The sequence below is a fragment of the Halichoerus grypus genome, chromosome 4 (assembly GCF_964656455.1).
Source record: "Halichoerus grypus chromosome 4, mHalGry1.hap1.1, whole genome shotgun sequence".
Taxonomy (NCBI): domain Eukaryota; kingdom Metazoa; phylum Chordata; class Mammalia; order Carnivora; family Phocidae; genus Halichoerus; species Halichoerus grypus.
Genome location: NC_135715.1, coordinates 547,194 through 564,112, shown reverse-complemented (window position 1 = coordinate 564,112; position 16,919 = coordinate 547,194). Strand labels below are relative to the sequence as shown.

Here is a 16,919-nt window from a genome sequence, read left to right as displayed (position 1 = left end):
GCTTGCGATGGTGACCGGCCACGGTGCCCAGAGGAGTGCGCACTGAGCACATGAATGGTGAGGGCGTCGTCGACCCGCCTCGGTCAGAGCGGGCATCCTGAGACGCGGCGCACCTCCGCTCGGACCAGGGGAGCCCCTGCAGAGGCTGTTTCCCCCTTTCAGGGTGCTCACCTGGTGAGCAGCGAGCGAGGGAGGCGATGTGGCCGCCGCAGGGGCCCTAGGAGCAAGCCTGTCCTGGAGCTGCTGCTGTCGCCTGGGGCGGAGCCGTGCACACCGCGGGCACGTTCTGGTGGCCCTTTTGGCCATATCAGCGTACGCAATATCTGTAGTATGGTGGGCAAAATAGTAACTCTTAAAACGTTAGGTTCTCAGAACTTAAAAGTGGTTAAAATTGTTTTCAAGAAACCATTCAGCATTATGATTTCATAATTTAAGATATCTTAAAACCTATAGATATTAATAGGTTGTGATTACTAATTACAATATGTTTACGTAGTATTTTTAGGATCCTTTTTTCTGTTAGCGGTTACAGCAATTCAGACCATATGTGTCCCTAACGCATTTTTTTGCCGGGAAAGGAATCATCCATTTCATGATGTTATATTTGAAAATATCGTGTTATATAGTTCCCTTAATAAGAGGCTTTAAGTACGTTTTACAGTTAAAATAATACTATTTCTAGTGAGTAGATTTCTAGGCTGTTGTAATCTCGCCCGTCTTGTAACTGAAGTGTGAGTTCTTGAGCCCTGTAAGTGGGTTGTGTGTGTGGCGGTCTTTGTCGGAAGAGGATATTAAACATTCTAATATCTGTGACCGGATTGATCCAGAAATGAAATCCCATCCTTGAGATTGACAAAAAGGGCTGTGTCTTCCTGAGTCAGCAGTTGGCAGGAACCTGGGAGAGGGACACTGGCTGCTGGGGCATGTGCCCATGCATGTGTGCATGTGTGTAGGTGTGTCTGCTGGGGCTTGCGCTCATGCATGTGTGCACATGCGTCTGCTGGGGTGCGTGTGTGTGTGTGTGTGCGTGCCGGGGTGTGTTCCCATGCACATGTGCGTATGTGCATGTCTGCTGGGGCGCATGCCCACGTGTGTGTGCGTGTGTGCTGCCGGGGCGCATGCCCATGCACGTGTCCGTGTGTGCGTGTGTGTGTGCGTGTCTGCCGGCGCCCGCGCCCATGCCACGTGTCCGTGTGTGCATGTGTGTGTGTATGTGTATGCATGCACCTGTGTGCATGTGTGTGTCTGCTGGGGCATGCACCCATGCATGTGTCCGTGTGTGCGTGTGCATGTCTGCCGGGGCGCGCGCCCATGCACGTGTCCGTGCGTGCATGTGTGTGTGTGCGTGTCTGCCGGGGCGCGCGCCCATGCACGTGTCCGTGCGTGCATGTGTGTGTGTGCGTGTCTGCCGGGGCGCGCGCCCATGCACGTGTCCGTGCGTGCATGTGTGTGTGTGCGTGTCTGCCGGGGCGCGCGCCCATGCACGTGTCCGTGCGTGCATGTGTGCGTGTGTGTGTCTGCCGGGGCGCGCGCCCGTGCATGAGCACGCGTGTGTCTGCACGCACATGTGCGGAATGGCCCTGGCCCAAACACAGATGGTCACCTGGACTCAGCTGGAGGCTGACTAGACTCCCTGCACCCCCGGAGACTCAGCAGGAGGAGGCCCGTCCTGCGTTAGCCGCCGCCTTGTAGTAGGAGCTTCTGTGCATTCACGCAGCCGACCTGTTACCGGGGTAGCGGCATGGCGGTAAAGGCATCAGCTAGAGCTTTCTGTGGATAGGTCCCAACAATAGTGTAAGCAAAGCTGCAGACTGTTATTTTCTAGATTTCAAAGGCCCACACCAGTAATACTTGTATTTTCTCGGGTTCATGGATGTGTGTGGGAAAGTATGAAACACGGACGGAGTGCGTCCCTCAAGCCCTGATGGCTGTGGGCGGGGATGGGGTGGATCTGTGGACGGCGAGGTTAGCTCTGCTCCTCAAGCCTCTTCAGCAAATAGGATAGAACGGTCGTAGTCAGTCCTAGCTTGTACTGGAGCAAGATTGTCTGCAGAGTAATTCTTTGTATTGAAGAGTTTCTCACTTAGTGAAACAAGGACGAGACCCTGGTGGGAAGGACAGGTGGTGTCGTCCAGGAAAGGGGTCCCGGCCCCCATCCACTTCTGCCTCTCAGCCCTGCCATTCATTGCTCGAACTGCTCTCCTCCTCGTTCCCCCAGCCGGGGGGTGGGGAGGGCTCTAAGCATGTTAATTTTAAGAAGGACGTTCCTGGGGTTTTGGGTGGTTTGTATTGTCCTTTTGGTGGATGGCCTTGTGGTGGACCTGCAGGTTAGCCCCAGAGACGAGCGCCTGACCCGTTGGCCCCTGTGTTCTAACATCATTTATTTGACGTGTAAAATAAGCTTTAAGACACAACATCATAAGAACCGCCTGGATCACTGGTGTTGACAGGGCATCATTTGCAAATTTAAAAAAATAATTTTATGTTTTTTAGTCAATCAGTTCAGTATTCCTAGAAACCTAATTACTAACCTATACATGAATCTGAAAAGTGATGTTTTAAATCTCTGTGCAAGGGGCACCTGGGTGGCTCAGTCGTTAGGCGTCTGCCTTCAGCTCAGGTCATGATTCCAGGGTCCTGGGATCGAGCCCCACATCGGGCTCCCTGCTCAGCGGGAAGCCTGCTTCTCCCTCTCCCACTCCCCCGCTTGTGTTCCCTCTCTCGCTGTCCCTCTCTCTCTGTCAAATAAAATCTTTAAAAAAAAAAAAATCTCTGTGCAAGCTAGGATAATTTTGTTATCTTTTAAAACATCTTTTACGTATCTAAAACAATTGTTAAAAATTTGCTTTTGTTAAGATACAGATCTCTATGTTTAGAGGAAAATAAACTCAGAGCAGATATTTACAGAAAATAAATATCTGTCGGTATTGGTTGGTAAAAATGCGAATATTTAGCCAGTTGGTTTGGTCGACCTGCACTGTTAAGACGTTATTCAGTGTTGGTGCAGCAGTAAGAGTCATTGTTGACTGAATTCTGAAGTCTGTTCTTTGAAATGCGTGGACTGTGAAGGGCTCAGAAAGGAGCCTTCAGGCTAGAGGACGACAGAGTTTGCATATTCGGAGGCCGTCATGAGGCAGAGCCTGTGAAGCGGGGCTCGAGGCCCTCATCCCCATGCCCGCCGCAGGGTCCCGTGCTCACCCTGGGTGGCCGCAGGAGGCCGGTCTGCTCCAGGAGCCAGGGGATGCGAGGCATGATAACCCGAGCAGGGTTTCTCCGCTCCCCACGCAGCACTGACCGGGAGACCAGGAGTCGGTCTGCTTCCTCCCCAGGGCGCTCAGGCCCTTCTCGGTAAGGCTCGGATGGTGTGCATGGCTGCTCGCCCTCCCGGGTCTCCGGGCACCTCTGTTCACACTCCCTTTGTTTTTTCTCTGCCTTTTGAGGCTGTCAGGGCAAGGGCTTTGTTTCTGTATTTTGAATTTTTATCATTCCTACTTCATTTGATTTTATTATTTATTATGTAAAGTAAAATGTTTTACCATTTTTATTCGCTGTTATATTCCTAACGCCAAAGACAGAGCCAGGCATACAGAACTCTTAGCAAACACTTGAAGGAATGAGTATTTCTGTTCCTCGTGTGTCCGTCTGTGTGTTCAAAGAGGGGGCAGCTTCTTCCCCAGGCATTTCTCTTCCTAGAAACAGAGATGTGATTCTACTTCTCAAGGAAGAAGAGTGTTAGATTTCTTTAGAATTCTTTTTTTCTTTTTTTTGGAGAGAGCATGAACACGTGGGGGTGGAGCTGGGAGAGGCAGAGGGAGAGAGAGAACCTCAAGCCGACTCCACACTGAGTGCAGAGCCTGATGTGGGACTCAGTCCCATGACCCTGAGACCTGAGCTGAAAGCAAGAGTCAGATGCTCAGCTGACTGAGCCACAAGAGTGTTAGATTTCTAAACTAGTTTTACAAACAGAGAGAGAAATGCTGGAGCATTTAGAAGACTCTAATTGTCACAGAATTGTAGGCTTTCAAGAGCTGCTCTCCCCAGACCCTGTAGTCCCACTGGAATATTCCGTAGGTGGGCAGGCAGCCCCACAGGGGTTCAGGGCACAGGGTGCTCACCCAGGACCTCCTGGACACAGAAGCACCCCGGGGGGGCTGGTTGGGTGGGAGAGCAGGTGGTCATGTCCCACGCAGATGCCTGAAGATGAGCGTTGAACTTAGCAGTATTTGCAGCTGACCCGTAGACCTGAGGTGGGTAAAGTAAGGACCTCTGGCTAGGAGCGTCACCGTCCTGCAGCTGTCCCGTTCGGCCCTAACCCAGAGCAGAGCTAACCTGTTCCCTCCTTGCGTTGCAGGTGTGGTATCCTTGGTTGCCGTCCACCCCTCCACAGTGAACACGCTGGGGAAGCAGCTCTTGCCAAAAACATTCGGACAGTCCAATGTCAACATTGCACAGCAAGTGGTAAGGGGCCCTGGGCAGGTGGGCTTGCCGATTCTGGACGGTGGCCTGTGGCTCTGGTGCGGAGGTCGGGCTGTGCAGTGCCCTCTCGGATGCTTGCGGTGCTTGCGGTGCTGGGACGAGGGTGCACTCCCCTGGCCTGCGGGCTCAGGCCAGGCACCTTCCCCTCCTGCCGCGTGTGTCCCGCTCACCCCACGTCCGCCCCAGAGCGTGGAGCGTGGAGTTGTGGGGGTGGTGGTGCCTGGCCTCAGCCCTCCTCAGCGTGAGCGTTCCTTGCCTGGGAAATGAGGGTGGGGTCCTTGCAGGACTCACAATGGGCTTAGGGCTCTGCAGGCCGTCAGGTGCTCTGGCCCAGCCGCTAGCAGGAGGCAGAGGTGGGTCTGTGCTCCTGGGCCCGTGCTGCGTGCCCCTGCTTACTGATCCCCTGTGGGTTCAGGGGGCCCTTTCTGACGGAATCTGGTCAGATTGAAGCCGCCCCTCCTCCTGGGCCATGCGTAGCGGTGACAGAAGGATGTTGACTGCCCAGCTGCTCTGGGCAGACCTGAGCTCCCACTCCTGGGTGAGCACCCTGGGCAACTGTGCATGTGCCCGTCACTTCACCCCCATCAGGGGATATGACTGCTTTTCCTAGCAGAGTTGCTGTGATTTTTTTCAAAGCAACGCTGTGTCGAAGTCCTACACCATATTTGGCTCATCACAGCTTTTTAGTAAATGTCTTTTTGATATAAGTTAAATATTCCACTTTGTGTTTTATTCTGTAACTCATTATTTTTAGTTACTATGTATCACAGCAGATTTAGCTTGGGAATACCTCCTTAATTATAGGAGTAGTTCTGTTTTTATGGTTATAAATAGTAGGGAGGAACATTAACATGAAGATGTGTCTGTCGGTGCCTTAAACTTTATCAGCCTGAAAGTTGTGGCCCTGGTCTGAATCTGGTGGTTTCGGGGCAGCTAGTGATGGTAACTCATCCTCCGCAAACCCCAGCACCGTGGGCTACAGCTTACACGTCGCGGGGGTCTCTCAACTTTGTCTGCCAGAGGGTTGAGGACAGAAGGACTGGCGCATTGTGACCTGAGAGCCTTGTCTTCCTGGGATGTGAGCGTGGCTTGGCTCTCGAGGGGCTCAGGGCCCCGGTCCTGCCCGAGTCGGTGCCCACGGGCACGGTTTCCAGGGGAGCGGTTAAGATGGGGGAGGAGCAGAGAGAGAACCGCTCCCGGTCATCCAGTGAGCAGGTATTGAGCACCTGCTGTTTGCCTGGTCCTCTGACTCTCGTTCTCATTGTGGACCAGTCGCACTAAGAGGTCCAGCTTACAGAGAGGACCAGAGCGAGGGTGTTGGCTGTGGGCGCCCAGACCACATGTCAGGAAGCCCTCCGGTGACTCTCCTGCCCATCTGCGTGGGTGCTGGTGTCCTAAATCCACTCTCCGACCCAGTCCATGTAAAACATGTTCAGTAAGTGCCTGGCTCACAGGCCTCCATGTGTCCCAAACTGTTGGCCTCGAGCCTCAGCTAAAGTTCTCCACAGTGAGCCAGGGCCCCGAAAACACTCATTTAACAGAAACAAGGTTCGGGAGGCGCGTCTCCTCTCTGGGGACTTGTTCTCTTTTCTGTCCTCTTTTTTTTCAGAAAGCTTGCTGTTTGATTTCATGGCTTTTGAATGAAGGTGATCCACAATTTGGAAAGCACTGTGATGAAATTTTGATCATTGGAAATGTGCATTAAAAGAATGAAATTGAGAGTGTTTTTTGTTTCTGTGGCCTGTGGGTCGTTAGCCCTGACCGGTGACCTGACCTAGGTCAGCCCGGTCCGCTGTCCCCCGGCCCCAGCAGGCAGCACACGCCTCCTGCTAAGAAGGGGCCCGCCTGGCGGGCACGGCCAGTCCCCGAGGCTGCGCCCCGCCCCGCCCCGCCCCGCCAAGGGCTGCCCCAGCGCCTGGTGCCTGACGGTGACTCACGGGGGCGCTTGGCTGTGCAGAACCTGAGAAGTCATGTTTCTGAACTGTTTTCCTGGATCAGCTCTTTGGTATGGGTGGAGTCACGTACAGGATCCTAGAAAACTGGGATCTGACGTGACTGCACAGCAGCGTCTGTGTGTCCCCCGTGTGAATATTTGCATATTAATCAATGGGACCACATTCTAAGTCCTTGTTGAAGACAAACCGGGCTTTCCCTTCCTTCAGGGAAGAGATGGTGTGGGGTGCTCAGACTTAGCCACGTGTGGGGTGGGTCACACTGCCGTCCCCAGAGCTGCCCTCACCCTGGGGTGTGTGTCTGTTGCTCCCAGTGCTGATTGCCCCCCGCCCCCCCATGCTGCACTGTTTGGGGTGCAGGGTCCCCCGCAAAGCAGTTCTTGGGATGAGACTCCCACATGCGGGTGGGCTGGTGTGTGATCCTTGTGTTTTGGCCTTACTTTAGCACCCCCTGGAAGAGAGGGTTTCATCCTCATCCGCGTCACTAAAAGGAAGGGAAAGTAAACTAGGGCCAGAGGAACGGCGGGAACAGTGCCCTGAGGCTCGCTCTGCAGGCCCCTCCACTAACCACGACCTCCCCAGGGCGACCTCCCCGGGCGACCTCTGCGGGGCCCACTGTTCCGTCGGGCTAGGGCTTGCTGGGGTGGGATGGTTCCTGCTGCTTTTGTTGAACCGGGGGAGACACCTGAAGTCGGTGAGGGACACGACTCGTTCAGAACAGAAGTGCCGACTGATGGCGTCTCTAGCTCAGCAGTGTCAGCTGTTGGTGCTCACGCGACCGTGTTCTCTAATCTTCGTAGTTTATGGAACTCGGCAGTACCTCTAGAGAATGGGAAATGGTAAAATGGCAGGGTCGTATGCGGGAGATTGCTGATTGTGTTCTGAATTGTCTCTTTTGACTGTAGGTAATTGGTACGCCTCAGAGACCTGCAGCGCCCAACACTATCGTGGTAGGAAGCCCACACACCCCTAACACTCACTTTGTCTCACAGAACCAGCCTTCAGACCCCTCACCTTGGTCTGCCGGGTGAGCACATTGCCTAGAATTGTAACCCCCAGCTCTCTGTGCCACGTGCCCGGCCGTCGTGCCCGGAATAGACGTAGTCAAGGTGCACTTTTCCTCGTAAAGGAGAAGTCTGGCTGCAGGGGGGCTGCGCCCTGCGGTTTCGGGGGTGGCGGCACCGTAAGGGGTGGGAGCTGTCCCCCCCCCCCCGCGCGGTTCGGGGGTGGCGGCACTGTAAGGGGTGGGCAGCTTGTGGCCGAAGAGGAGGAGGAAGCTGGCTTGTCAGCGCTGCGGTGACTTTGGCGCTTTTCCCATTGTCTGCACTGGAAAGTAGCGTCTAGGGAACAGTGCGCCCACGTGCCGGCTGCCGGCGCTTCACCCACCGCAGCTCTGTAACTGCTGCCCCACAGTGACCCCGCGGGAGGCCCCCCACTGTCACCTTGACCGTGTCAGAAAACCGTTTTACTCAGAGGTCAGCTCTGGGACTTTCCTTAAAAACAAAAACAAAGCTTTTTGGCATTATTGTCTGTATTGGTTCTAAAGCAAAAATCATGATTCCCTGAATCATCCAGTGAGAAGCTCAGAGCCACCCTTTCCTTGGCGCGGTGACTTAACAAGTGGAGACGCAGGGTTTCCCGCGATCTGAAGCGCACTGCGGTCTTCAGTGTCGGGTGCCGCCGCCACATGGCTGACGTGGTCTCCACGCCGCCTCGGCTCCTAGTCTGCTCAGATTTTCCCTCAAAGTTCTTAAGTTGGCAGTAAAAGTTCCGTAATTCCCACGTCTGTGGACATCTCTAAGAAGCAGTGTTGGCGCATCAGGATGCGGTAGACGCGCACCGGCTCCTGCCCTTTCGGGTGTGTGCCCGTGTTCCTGGGGGGCTGGTGCAGATCTGAGGCCTGGCCCCTTGAAAGTCCGTTTTCTGGCCCCTAAAGGAAGCAAGGGAGCCATGGCCCCGTGGCTGCGTCCAGTGCGCTCTGTGCCCAGTGGGCTGTGCGCACGCACCGGGTCCCTGGAGCTGTGCCCGGGGTGTTGGCCCGAGCCCAGCTTGCTAGCCTGTGGGTGAACATGTGTCGCCCTGGGGCTGGCGCGGAGGGTGCTGAGGGCGCTGCTGTGCCTTTGTATTTTCGAAGGAAGCGCCACAGGAAAGGGGAGAAGAACGGGAAGGGCCTGAGGCACTTCTCCATGAAGGTCTGCGAGAAGGTGCAGAGGAAGGGGACCACGTCCTACAACGAGGTGGCCGATGAGCTGGTCGCAGAGTTTAGTGCTGCCGACAACCACATCCTACCAAACGAGTCCGTGAGTATGTGCCGCGTGACAGGGACGCGCCCCAGCGTCGTACGGCTCCCTCTGGGTTTCTCTGAAACAACTGGAGACACACACAGTTCAGAGGACAATGCAAAAGAATTTCCCGGACCTGTTTGCGGCGCGATGCCTTACCCTCCCCAGATGCTGGGATGTGGGAGGCGCGGGCTCTGGCTCCTATCAGGCCAGCTCCCCGGAGAAACGCCCTCTTCCTCGGGGCTCAGTGGGGATGTGCTGGGCGTGACCCAGCTGCTGCTGGGGCGTTCACGGGGCATGAGCAGGTTGCACTGCCTTTTCCTGCATGTGTTCTGGGTCTGTGAGCTGTTCTGGACGGTTTGGAAAACTCACGCTTTGTCTGCCACCAGGCTTACGACCAGAAGAACATAAGACGGCGAGTCTATGATGCCTTAAACGTGTTGATGGCCATGAACATCATCTCGAAGGAGAAGAAGGAGATCAAGTGGATTGGTCTGCCCACCAACTCGGCTCAGGAATGTCAGAATTTAGAGGTACACGGCTCACCTTCTATTTCCCGTTGCGCCCCTGTGGGTTTGCCCCAGAGCAGGTGTTTGGAGCGGACATTTCTGTTGTGTGTCTTGGGGGTGCCTGGCCTGGCCTGGGGGTCAGCTGCTTCCCCGGGCCCCACGCTTGCCCACCGAATGTTGGCGTGCGGCCCGTCCAGCCTGCAGCGAACCCCAGCGTAGGGAATTCCCTGGTGGTGGGGTTTGAGTCTTACAGCCGCTGTGTCCAGAAGACGAGAGAAGATGGGGAAGAGTGTGCGGTTTTGAGATTGAAGAGACCGCCCCTCCCCCCCGCCCCGTCCTGTCCCACGTGCCCGGTCGGCTCTAGGTCGTCTGTTTGCCCGTCCTTAGATTTTGGCAAACGGGTTCCGAGAGCACGTCCCTAGGGGGCGCTGCTGGATGCGTCGTAACGCCACTGTCTTTGTTTTGAAGGTGGAGAGGCAGAGGAGGCTGGAAAGGATCAAGCAGAAACAGTCTCAGCTTCAGGAGCTCATCCTGCAGGTAAGGGTGCTGCTCTCTGCCAGTCTGGCTCCCTCCCGCTGCGGCGTCCCCTGCGCCCCTTGATCTGCTGCCTGGACACATCGGAAGGCCCAGAGCACGTCCCGCGCCTGCGCCTCTTCCTGTGCGGACGGAGGGCGGGAGGGGCGTCCATGCAGCTTTTCTCCGGGCGTTGTCCTACCCACTCTGCTCGTACTGTCCATCTCTTACCGCTCCTTGCCTACAAGCTCTGTCCTAGAGCGCAGGTCTAGGAGGAAATGCAGATAAGCAGGGTTCAGTACTGTCTGCGGCCTTGGCGTGTGTCCGCCGTGGAGAATCTCTCCTTTGAGAGTTTGAATGGACATTTCACAAGCAGCCGCTGAGCTTCTGCTCAGGTGGTGTTGACATGAGCTCTTACAGACACGGGCCTTCCTCCCAGAGAGAGTGCGTGTATGTGTAAGAGAACGTGCCGCGTGTGCGCTGCTTGTCACAGTCTGAATGGCGGGAGGGATGCCCCTTGGAAGGCAGCACGTGAAGCTTCCTTGGGACAGGTATGAAGTGCATTCTGAGTACCAGACCCCAGACCAGGGGTGTGAAATGGCGGCTGTGGGTCAGAGGTCAGCATGTGGGATGGTGGACATGTGTCGCCATCCCTTGCATCTGCAGAGATGTCCCCAGGTCTGGCCGTCATCCTGCAGGGTCCTGGAGATGCCCATTCAGGGTTGGAAGCAGAAATACAGATGTGTACCAGGGACCTGCTGTAGGGGGTGGCCGGTCCCTGGACCGAGGCCGTGTGGTGCTGTCTGGCGGGGGCCTGGGGTGTGGGGGCAGCGGCCATGGAAGTGGTGGTTGGCCAAGGAAGGGAGCATGGCTTAGCAGTGATTTATTGAGGTGCCTGTGGAGGGAGCATGGAGGAGCATGGGGGAGCCCTGGGACCCTGCGGGGACGTGTAGCGGGGGCTGAGGACAGGCCTAGTGGCTGATGTTGGGAGATACTTGAACACGGGGAAGGGCCAGGAGGGGTCAGCGAGGGGCTTGGGACACGTGCTGGCCCAGCACCCGCAGACCACAGCAGAGGGTGTGCGTCTTGCCCTGCTGGGTGCGCTGGGCACGGGGGCACCAGGGTCGCTCCTCTGCCCAAGCAGAGGCATCCAGAGCAGGGAGAGAGTGCTTTAGCGGGTGGGAAGCGGCCTCGGGGCCGAGGGACGCAGGAGAAGAGCAGGCACACGTCTGCTGGGCAGCGGTCCCTCTTTCTTCCTCTCCGTTCCCTGTGGCATCCACGCAGGGATCCAGTCACAGAAAAGATCCAGTCACCGCCTCTCCTGCTAAGCTGTGAGCCCCAGGTCCCCTCGAGGGGCACTGTGGCGGGAGGGGTGCTTTCTGGCTTTAACTGCAGGAGAGTTAGCGTGAAGGTGTGTGTCACCAGAGAGCCCCGTGCCCGCGGGTCTGCTTCTGTTGCTGCTCTGGGAGGCTCCGGGTGCTCAGCCGAACGTCCGCCTTCTTGGACACGGAAGGGACAGGAGGGGTGTAGCTTCAGCACTGACGCGTTTCTTGTAACCCTCCTGGGAGAGGTTTCTGTCTTAGCGGTGTGAGCGCCTGCCTCCGTTCCCCTCGGGGTGTTTGGTTTTCAGGGTGCGCGCGCTCTGCCTGGCCCGCACCGGGCCTGGCATCCGCCAGCTGCTCTGACCTCTCAAGGGGCTCAACCCCCGTTGCTGCCCTGGGGGGCTGGGCGGGTCGTCCGCGACGCCCACGGACAAGGCTTTAGTTTGGTGGCAGCTGGTGTGACCATGTGCTGGTGGATCATCTTTTATAGCAAATTGCCTTCAAGAATCTGGTGCAGAGGAACCGCCAGGCGGAGCAGCAGGCCAGCCGGCCGCCGCCTCCCAACTCCGTCATCCACCTGCCCTTCATCATCGTCAACACCAGCAAGAAGACTGTGATCGACTGCAGCATTTCCAATGACAAGTAGGTCCAGTGACAGGTGGGCCCCCGCCCTGAGGTCCCAGCTGAGCCTCAGGCCGGTGGAGAAGGCCACCCTCAGGGTCAGCGGCACGCCCGTCACTTCTTCGTGGAAGTATCTGACTATTCAGTAGTCTTGTGGCGTGATGAAGTTACAGATTTCCTTCTCACGACCCTGGTTTTGTGTTTACCTTGTAAAAGGGAAACGGACTCTGTCAGGTTGTTGCTAGCAGAACTGTTGACCCTCGTACAGACCGCGGCCAGGGTTCCCTGTCGGCCGGGGCGCAGGTGGGCTGCCCACTCTCGGGGGCCACCCGGGCCACGGAGCTTTGTGATGCGTCACCGCTTCTGAGTGGGTGGGATTTGGAGGGCACCGGATGGAGTGGGGGTGCCGAGGGAGGTTGGGCTGAGTGGGGCGTCTCCGCTTGGGGCCCTGCGCTGCGATGAACGTGGCAAGTGACTCCTTTTCTGACGGTGACTTTGTCCCCCAGGTTCGAGTATCTGTTCAACTTTGACAACACGTTTGAGATCCATGATGACATAGAGGTGCTGAAGCGCATGGGGATGGCCTGCGGGCTGGAGTCTGGAAGTTGCTCCGCCGAAGACCTGAAGATGGCGAGAAGTTTGGTGCCGAAAGCGCTGGAACCCTACGTGACAGGTCCGTTGTGTCCCGTTCCCTTGGTGGCCGCGGGGCCAGACCCCACTCTGGATGTGTGGCCCGCCTTTGCTGAGGCCGACTCTGCACTCGGCAGCCGGACTGGGGGGAGGCCGGGGGGATGGGGGCGGCCGGGGGTGGCGGGCAGGGTGCCTGTGGGGACTGTGGAGCATGGAGGCCACGATGGCATTTTGTGGGTTTGCCGGCGTAGTTTATGTGATGAAGGTGTTAAGTTAGGATTTCACCTTCCGGGTTCAGGTAGGGAGAGACTGGAATTCTCAGAGGGCGTGGTGGCTCCCCCGAGGCAGGTGGGTGGCCTGCACGGCAGGTAACCCAGAAAAGGCTCCGAGGGGGTTGTGTGCGCCTCCTCCTGATGTGGGGCTGAGGAGGTGTCTGCTGGGGCAGCTGTGCTCTGCTTCTCTTGCCGCCCTTACCTGCTGGGATGCCTTTGTGGGGCGGTGGGCGCTTTGTGGTGAGAGAGCTGCTGGGCCTGCCCCCCAGAGCCGCTGGGCCGCATCAGACTGTAGCAGCTGCCGGCAGGCGCCCTAGCCAGCGCTCCATAGAAGCACCCGACGCTGGCCGTGCCCCTGTGTGTGCCGTCTTCCAGGCTGGGGAGTCGGGGTCCTCCCGCCCGCGGCCCCACTTCCCGCTTTCCGGCACTGTCACGTAAATTAAGGACTGGGCGCCTTCTTGGGAGGACGGCCGGTGTCCTGGCAGAGAAACTGCTGGCTGGTCAGCTGTCTGGCCCGTACCCGCCTCGTGGCAGCGTGAGCCTCTCTTGTGACCTTTGCTTTGTGTTCTTGTGTTTTCAGAGATGGCTCAGGGATCAGTCGGAGGGGTGTTCGTCACGTCATCGGTTTCGACCTCGAATGGCACAAGGCTTTCTGCCAGGTGACTGCAGCTCTGGGCCGAGCGGGGCCCTGGCTCTCCTGCGGGCAGCCCCTCCTCCGGCTCTGACTGCTCCTTGCGTGGGTGGGGGGACCCCCCAGTCTGGCCGCGGTGTCGGCGTTGGCCACTCCCAGCCAGGGCTCCTCTCGAGCTGTGCGCCCCAGAGGCCCCCCGTGGCTTGTACACTGGGTGGACAGGAGCGTCTTATGGTTTCTTCTCCCTAAAACTTCAAAGTGACACGTGACTTTTATTTTTTATTTTTATTTATTTTATTTATTTTTTTAAATTTTTTTAAAGATTTTATTTATTTATTTGAGAGAGAGACCACATGAGAGGGGGGAGGGTCAGAGGGAGAAGCAGACTCCCTGCCGAGCAGGGAGCCTGATGCGGGACTCGATCCCGGGACTCCAGGATCATGGCCTGAGCCGAAGGCAGTCGCTTAACCAACTGAGCCACCCAGGCGCCCCATGACTTTTATTTTTTAAAAAGTAGCATGCGGTGCGGTGGGGTCCAGACTGCCTGAGCCCCTCTGCAGGTAGCCTGAGGGACGGGGAGTTTCTCCATCTGTGTTTCCTACTTCTGCTTAACGCACTTGAGGTGAACACACTTGAGGTCACACGGTACATAAAATTTTGTTCTTTTTTTTTTTAAGATTTTATTTGAGCAAGAGAGAGAGCATGAGCTGGGGAGGGGGGAGTGGCAGAGGGAGAGGGAAAAGCAGATCCCCTGCGGGGCTCGATCCCAGGACCCTGGGATCATGACCTGAGCTGAAGGCAGATGCTTCACCGACTGGCCAGGCGCGCCCCCTCTTTTCACTTTACTTAATTTATTGTATGTATTTTTTCTGTGTTTCTGAAGTTTTATTATTTAAATCAAAACATACTAGCCTTTGATCTAGCTATCCCCCAAAGCAGAATTATATCGTCCCTGGGTATTTATCTTAGTTTTTTAAAGATTAGTGTAAGATAATTGCCGTATTAAGTATTGACAAAACAATGATTTTATTAACTTTTACGTCATATTATATGTTATACATATTACCTTACCATTTCTAGATATTAATAGATGTTTAATTTCTTGAAATAAGAGATAGATTAGTAGTCTGTAGATTCAACAAAATGCATTGATCTGCGAAAGGGTGATGCGGTGCTCTGTGGCCGTCTTGCGCTCCAGGGTTCTGTGACTTGGGTGAGGCTCCTGGCCTGCACCGTGAGATGGACTGGCCACGGGGTCGTCACTGAAGTCCTTTGTGGGGTGTCTGGCCCGGGTCAGGTTTGGGCGGAGATCAGCCCAGTTTTTAACTGTAACCCTCCCGCTGTGCGTGTGTGTGGAGGTCAGTCTTTGGGATGCTGAGCACTGGTTATTCTAAGAGACAGGATTTGGGTATTGATTCGAGTTTTGGAGACTCGCATCAGGTTTATAATAAGGCAAGTAAATTCACTACCATTTCAGGAAAAAACCAGTGTAGAAACTGGCATTATTTTATGAAGGCACAATAATTTCTTGGGCAGTTAGGTGGTTCCCGCTTATAGGAAAAGATGCAATTTGAAGCAGCTTTATGGCTAAATTTTTTTTACCCTTTCTGACTTTTTTGCTGGGCTGGATTTCACAGATGTGGAGTTCCTTTGTCAAAGAGCCTAATGTTTAATAGTTCTTATCGTATGGTGTTACTAAATACTAGTAGAAAACATACGCGTAGGGTTGTGTGTAAAGAAAAGCGTTCTTGGCGCCCCAGCTCCGGCCTGTGGTAGGTGTGGGTGCCGTACACTGGGGGCTCCCCTCTGTGTTGCCCGATGAGAGCCGTGCTCGTGAGTCAGCCCACGCCCCAAACCCCCTCTTTTTCGAGTCTAGAACAGCAGTGTCTCCTGGGTAGTTCTGTCCTTCTGTGTCCTGTCATGTTGAGGCAGGCGGCTGGAGGCCTTCCAGTTGAGTAGCAGAGAGGATACTGAGCGTGGGGCTTCTCCTGGGGTGACCCCGAACCCCTGTGTGCTTGTGGGAAGTGTCTGGCTCGAATCTGGAGGATCTCTGTTGAGCTTTAAATTCTAGACTGGTATCCCTTTAGTATCTGTTGTTTCTTAGGATACGTTTTCTTGCTGCTCAAATACTACGAAATCACAATGAGTTTTGATGACAACCATCTGAGCAGATTATACATCGGGGCGGACGTGTGCATCTTGTGGGTATGGGCTGTCACCTGCTGGTGCCCCAAGACGGTGTCTGACCCACTCTGCCAGGTGCTGGGAGGTGGCTGAACCCAGAAGCTTTTCCTCAGAATCCCGGCTTTTAGAATCTCTCTGTTCTAGGCCATGGCCTTGCCTGAGGCGCTGTTGACATTTGGGGCCAGATGACTCTCGTGCGCGCTGCCATGTGCCTTGTGAGCTGTTAGCGGCACCCTGGGGCTCAGATGCTAGTAGGCCCCCTGCAGGCGTGATGGAGATGGTTAGATGTCCCCTGTCGAGACTCCCAGGGGCACAGTGGCAGCGTAGACGGGTTCCAGACACCCGTCTGAAGACAGAGTGTAGGGCGGAGCGGCCTGCTTCCCAACAGCACCCGGCCCTGCAGCTCCACCCCCCTGCGCCCGTGGGCTCCACCCTGCCAGCCCCACAGCCTTTCAGCAAGTGCCATTTCACCAGACGGGAGACAGCTGTGGGGTCCTTGGCGTTGATTCGGGAGTTCAGGTTGCAGAGCAGCTGTGTGAGGCTCACCTGTCTCAGCTCAGTTTCCTGAGCTCTGCCCTGGGGCCAGAGGAGCTGAGGGTGGGGCCTGGGTGTCGTTGACATATGCATGGCGCAGCATCACGCATCAGTCACACGCACACACCCAACACCTGCATGCGCATGCACAGCCACACACACACAGCAGGTGCACACGTGTGCACACACACCACCGACCCAGCACGTGCATACATGTGCACACACCACACACACACAGCAGGTGCACACGTGTGCACACACACCACAGACTCAGCACGTGCATACATGTGCACACACCACACACACACAGCAGGTGCACACGTGTGCACACACACCACAGACCCAGCACGTGCATACATGCGCACACACAACCACACACATACAGCACGTGCACACGTGTGCACACACACCACAGACCCAGCACGTGCATACATGTGCACACACCACACACACACAGCAGGTGCACACGTGTGCACACACCACAGACCCAGCACGTGCATACATGTGCACACACAACCACACACATACAGCATGTGCACACGTGTGCACACACACCACAGACCCAGCACGTGCATACATGTGCACACACCACACACACACAGCAGGTGCACACGTGTGCACACACACCACAGACCCAGCACGTGCATACATGTGCACACAGAACCACACACATACAGCACGTGCACGTGTGCGCACACACCACAGACCCAGCACGTGCATACATGCGCACACACAACCACACACATACAGCATGTGCACACGTGTGCACACACACCACAGACCCAGCACGTGCATACATGTGCACACACAACCACACACATACAGCATGTGCACACGTGTGCACACACACCACAGACCCAGCACGTGCATACATGCGCACACACAACCACACACATACAGCAGGTGCACACGTGTGCACACACACCACAGACCCAGCACGTGCATACATGCGCACACACAACCACACACATACAGCACGTGCACACGTGTGCA

General features: G+C 55.9%; 1 protein-coding gene across 3 annotated transcripts in view; it reads left to right on the top strand.

Moving 5' to 3' along the window:
- The window catches only part of TFDP1 (transcription factor Dp-1), a 43,314-nt gene that overhangs the window by 24,019 nt on the left and 2,376 nt on the right, over nt 1-16,919 (top strand). For all 3 annotated transcript variants that reach the window (XM_036068852.2, XM_036068851.2, XM_078070053.1), the window contains 8 exons: nt 4,352-4,458; nt 7,334-7,455; nt 8,563-8,728; nt 9,100-9,243; nt 9,688-9,756; nt 11,545-11,696; nt 12,182-12,348; nt 13,158-13,236. In XM_036068852.2, coding sequence (XP_035924745.1) covers nt 4,352-4,458; nt 7,334-7,455; nt 8,563-8,728; nt 9,100-9,243; nt 9,688-9,756; nt 11,545-11,696; nt 12,182-12,348; nt 13,158-13,236 — 1,006 coding nt within the window. The remainder of the gene's footprint in view (nt 1-4,351; nt 4,459-7,333; nt 7,456-8,562; nt 8,729-9,099; nt 9,244-9,687; nt 9,757-11,544; nt 11,697-12,181; nt 12,349-13,157; nt 13,237-16,919) is intronic.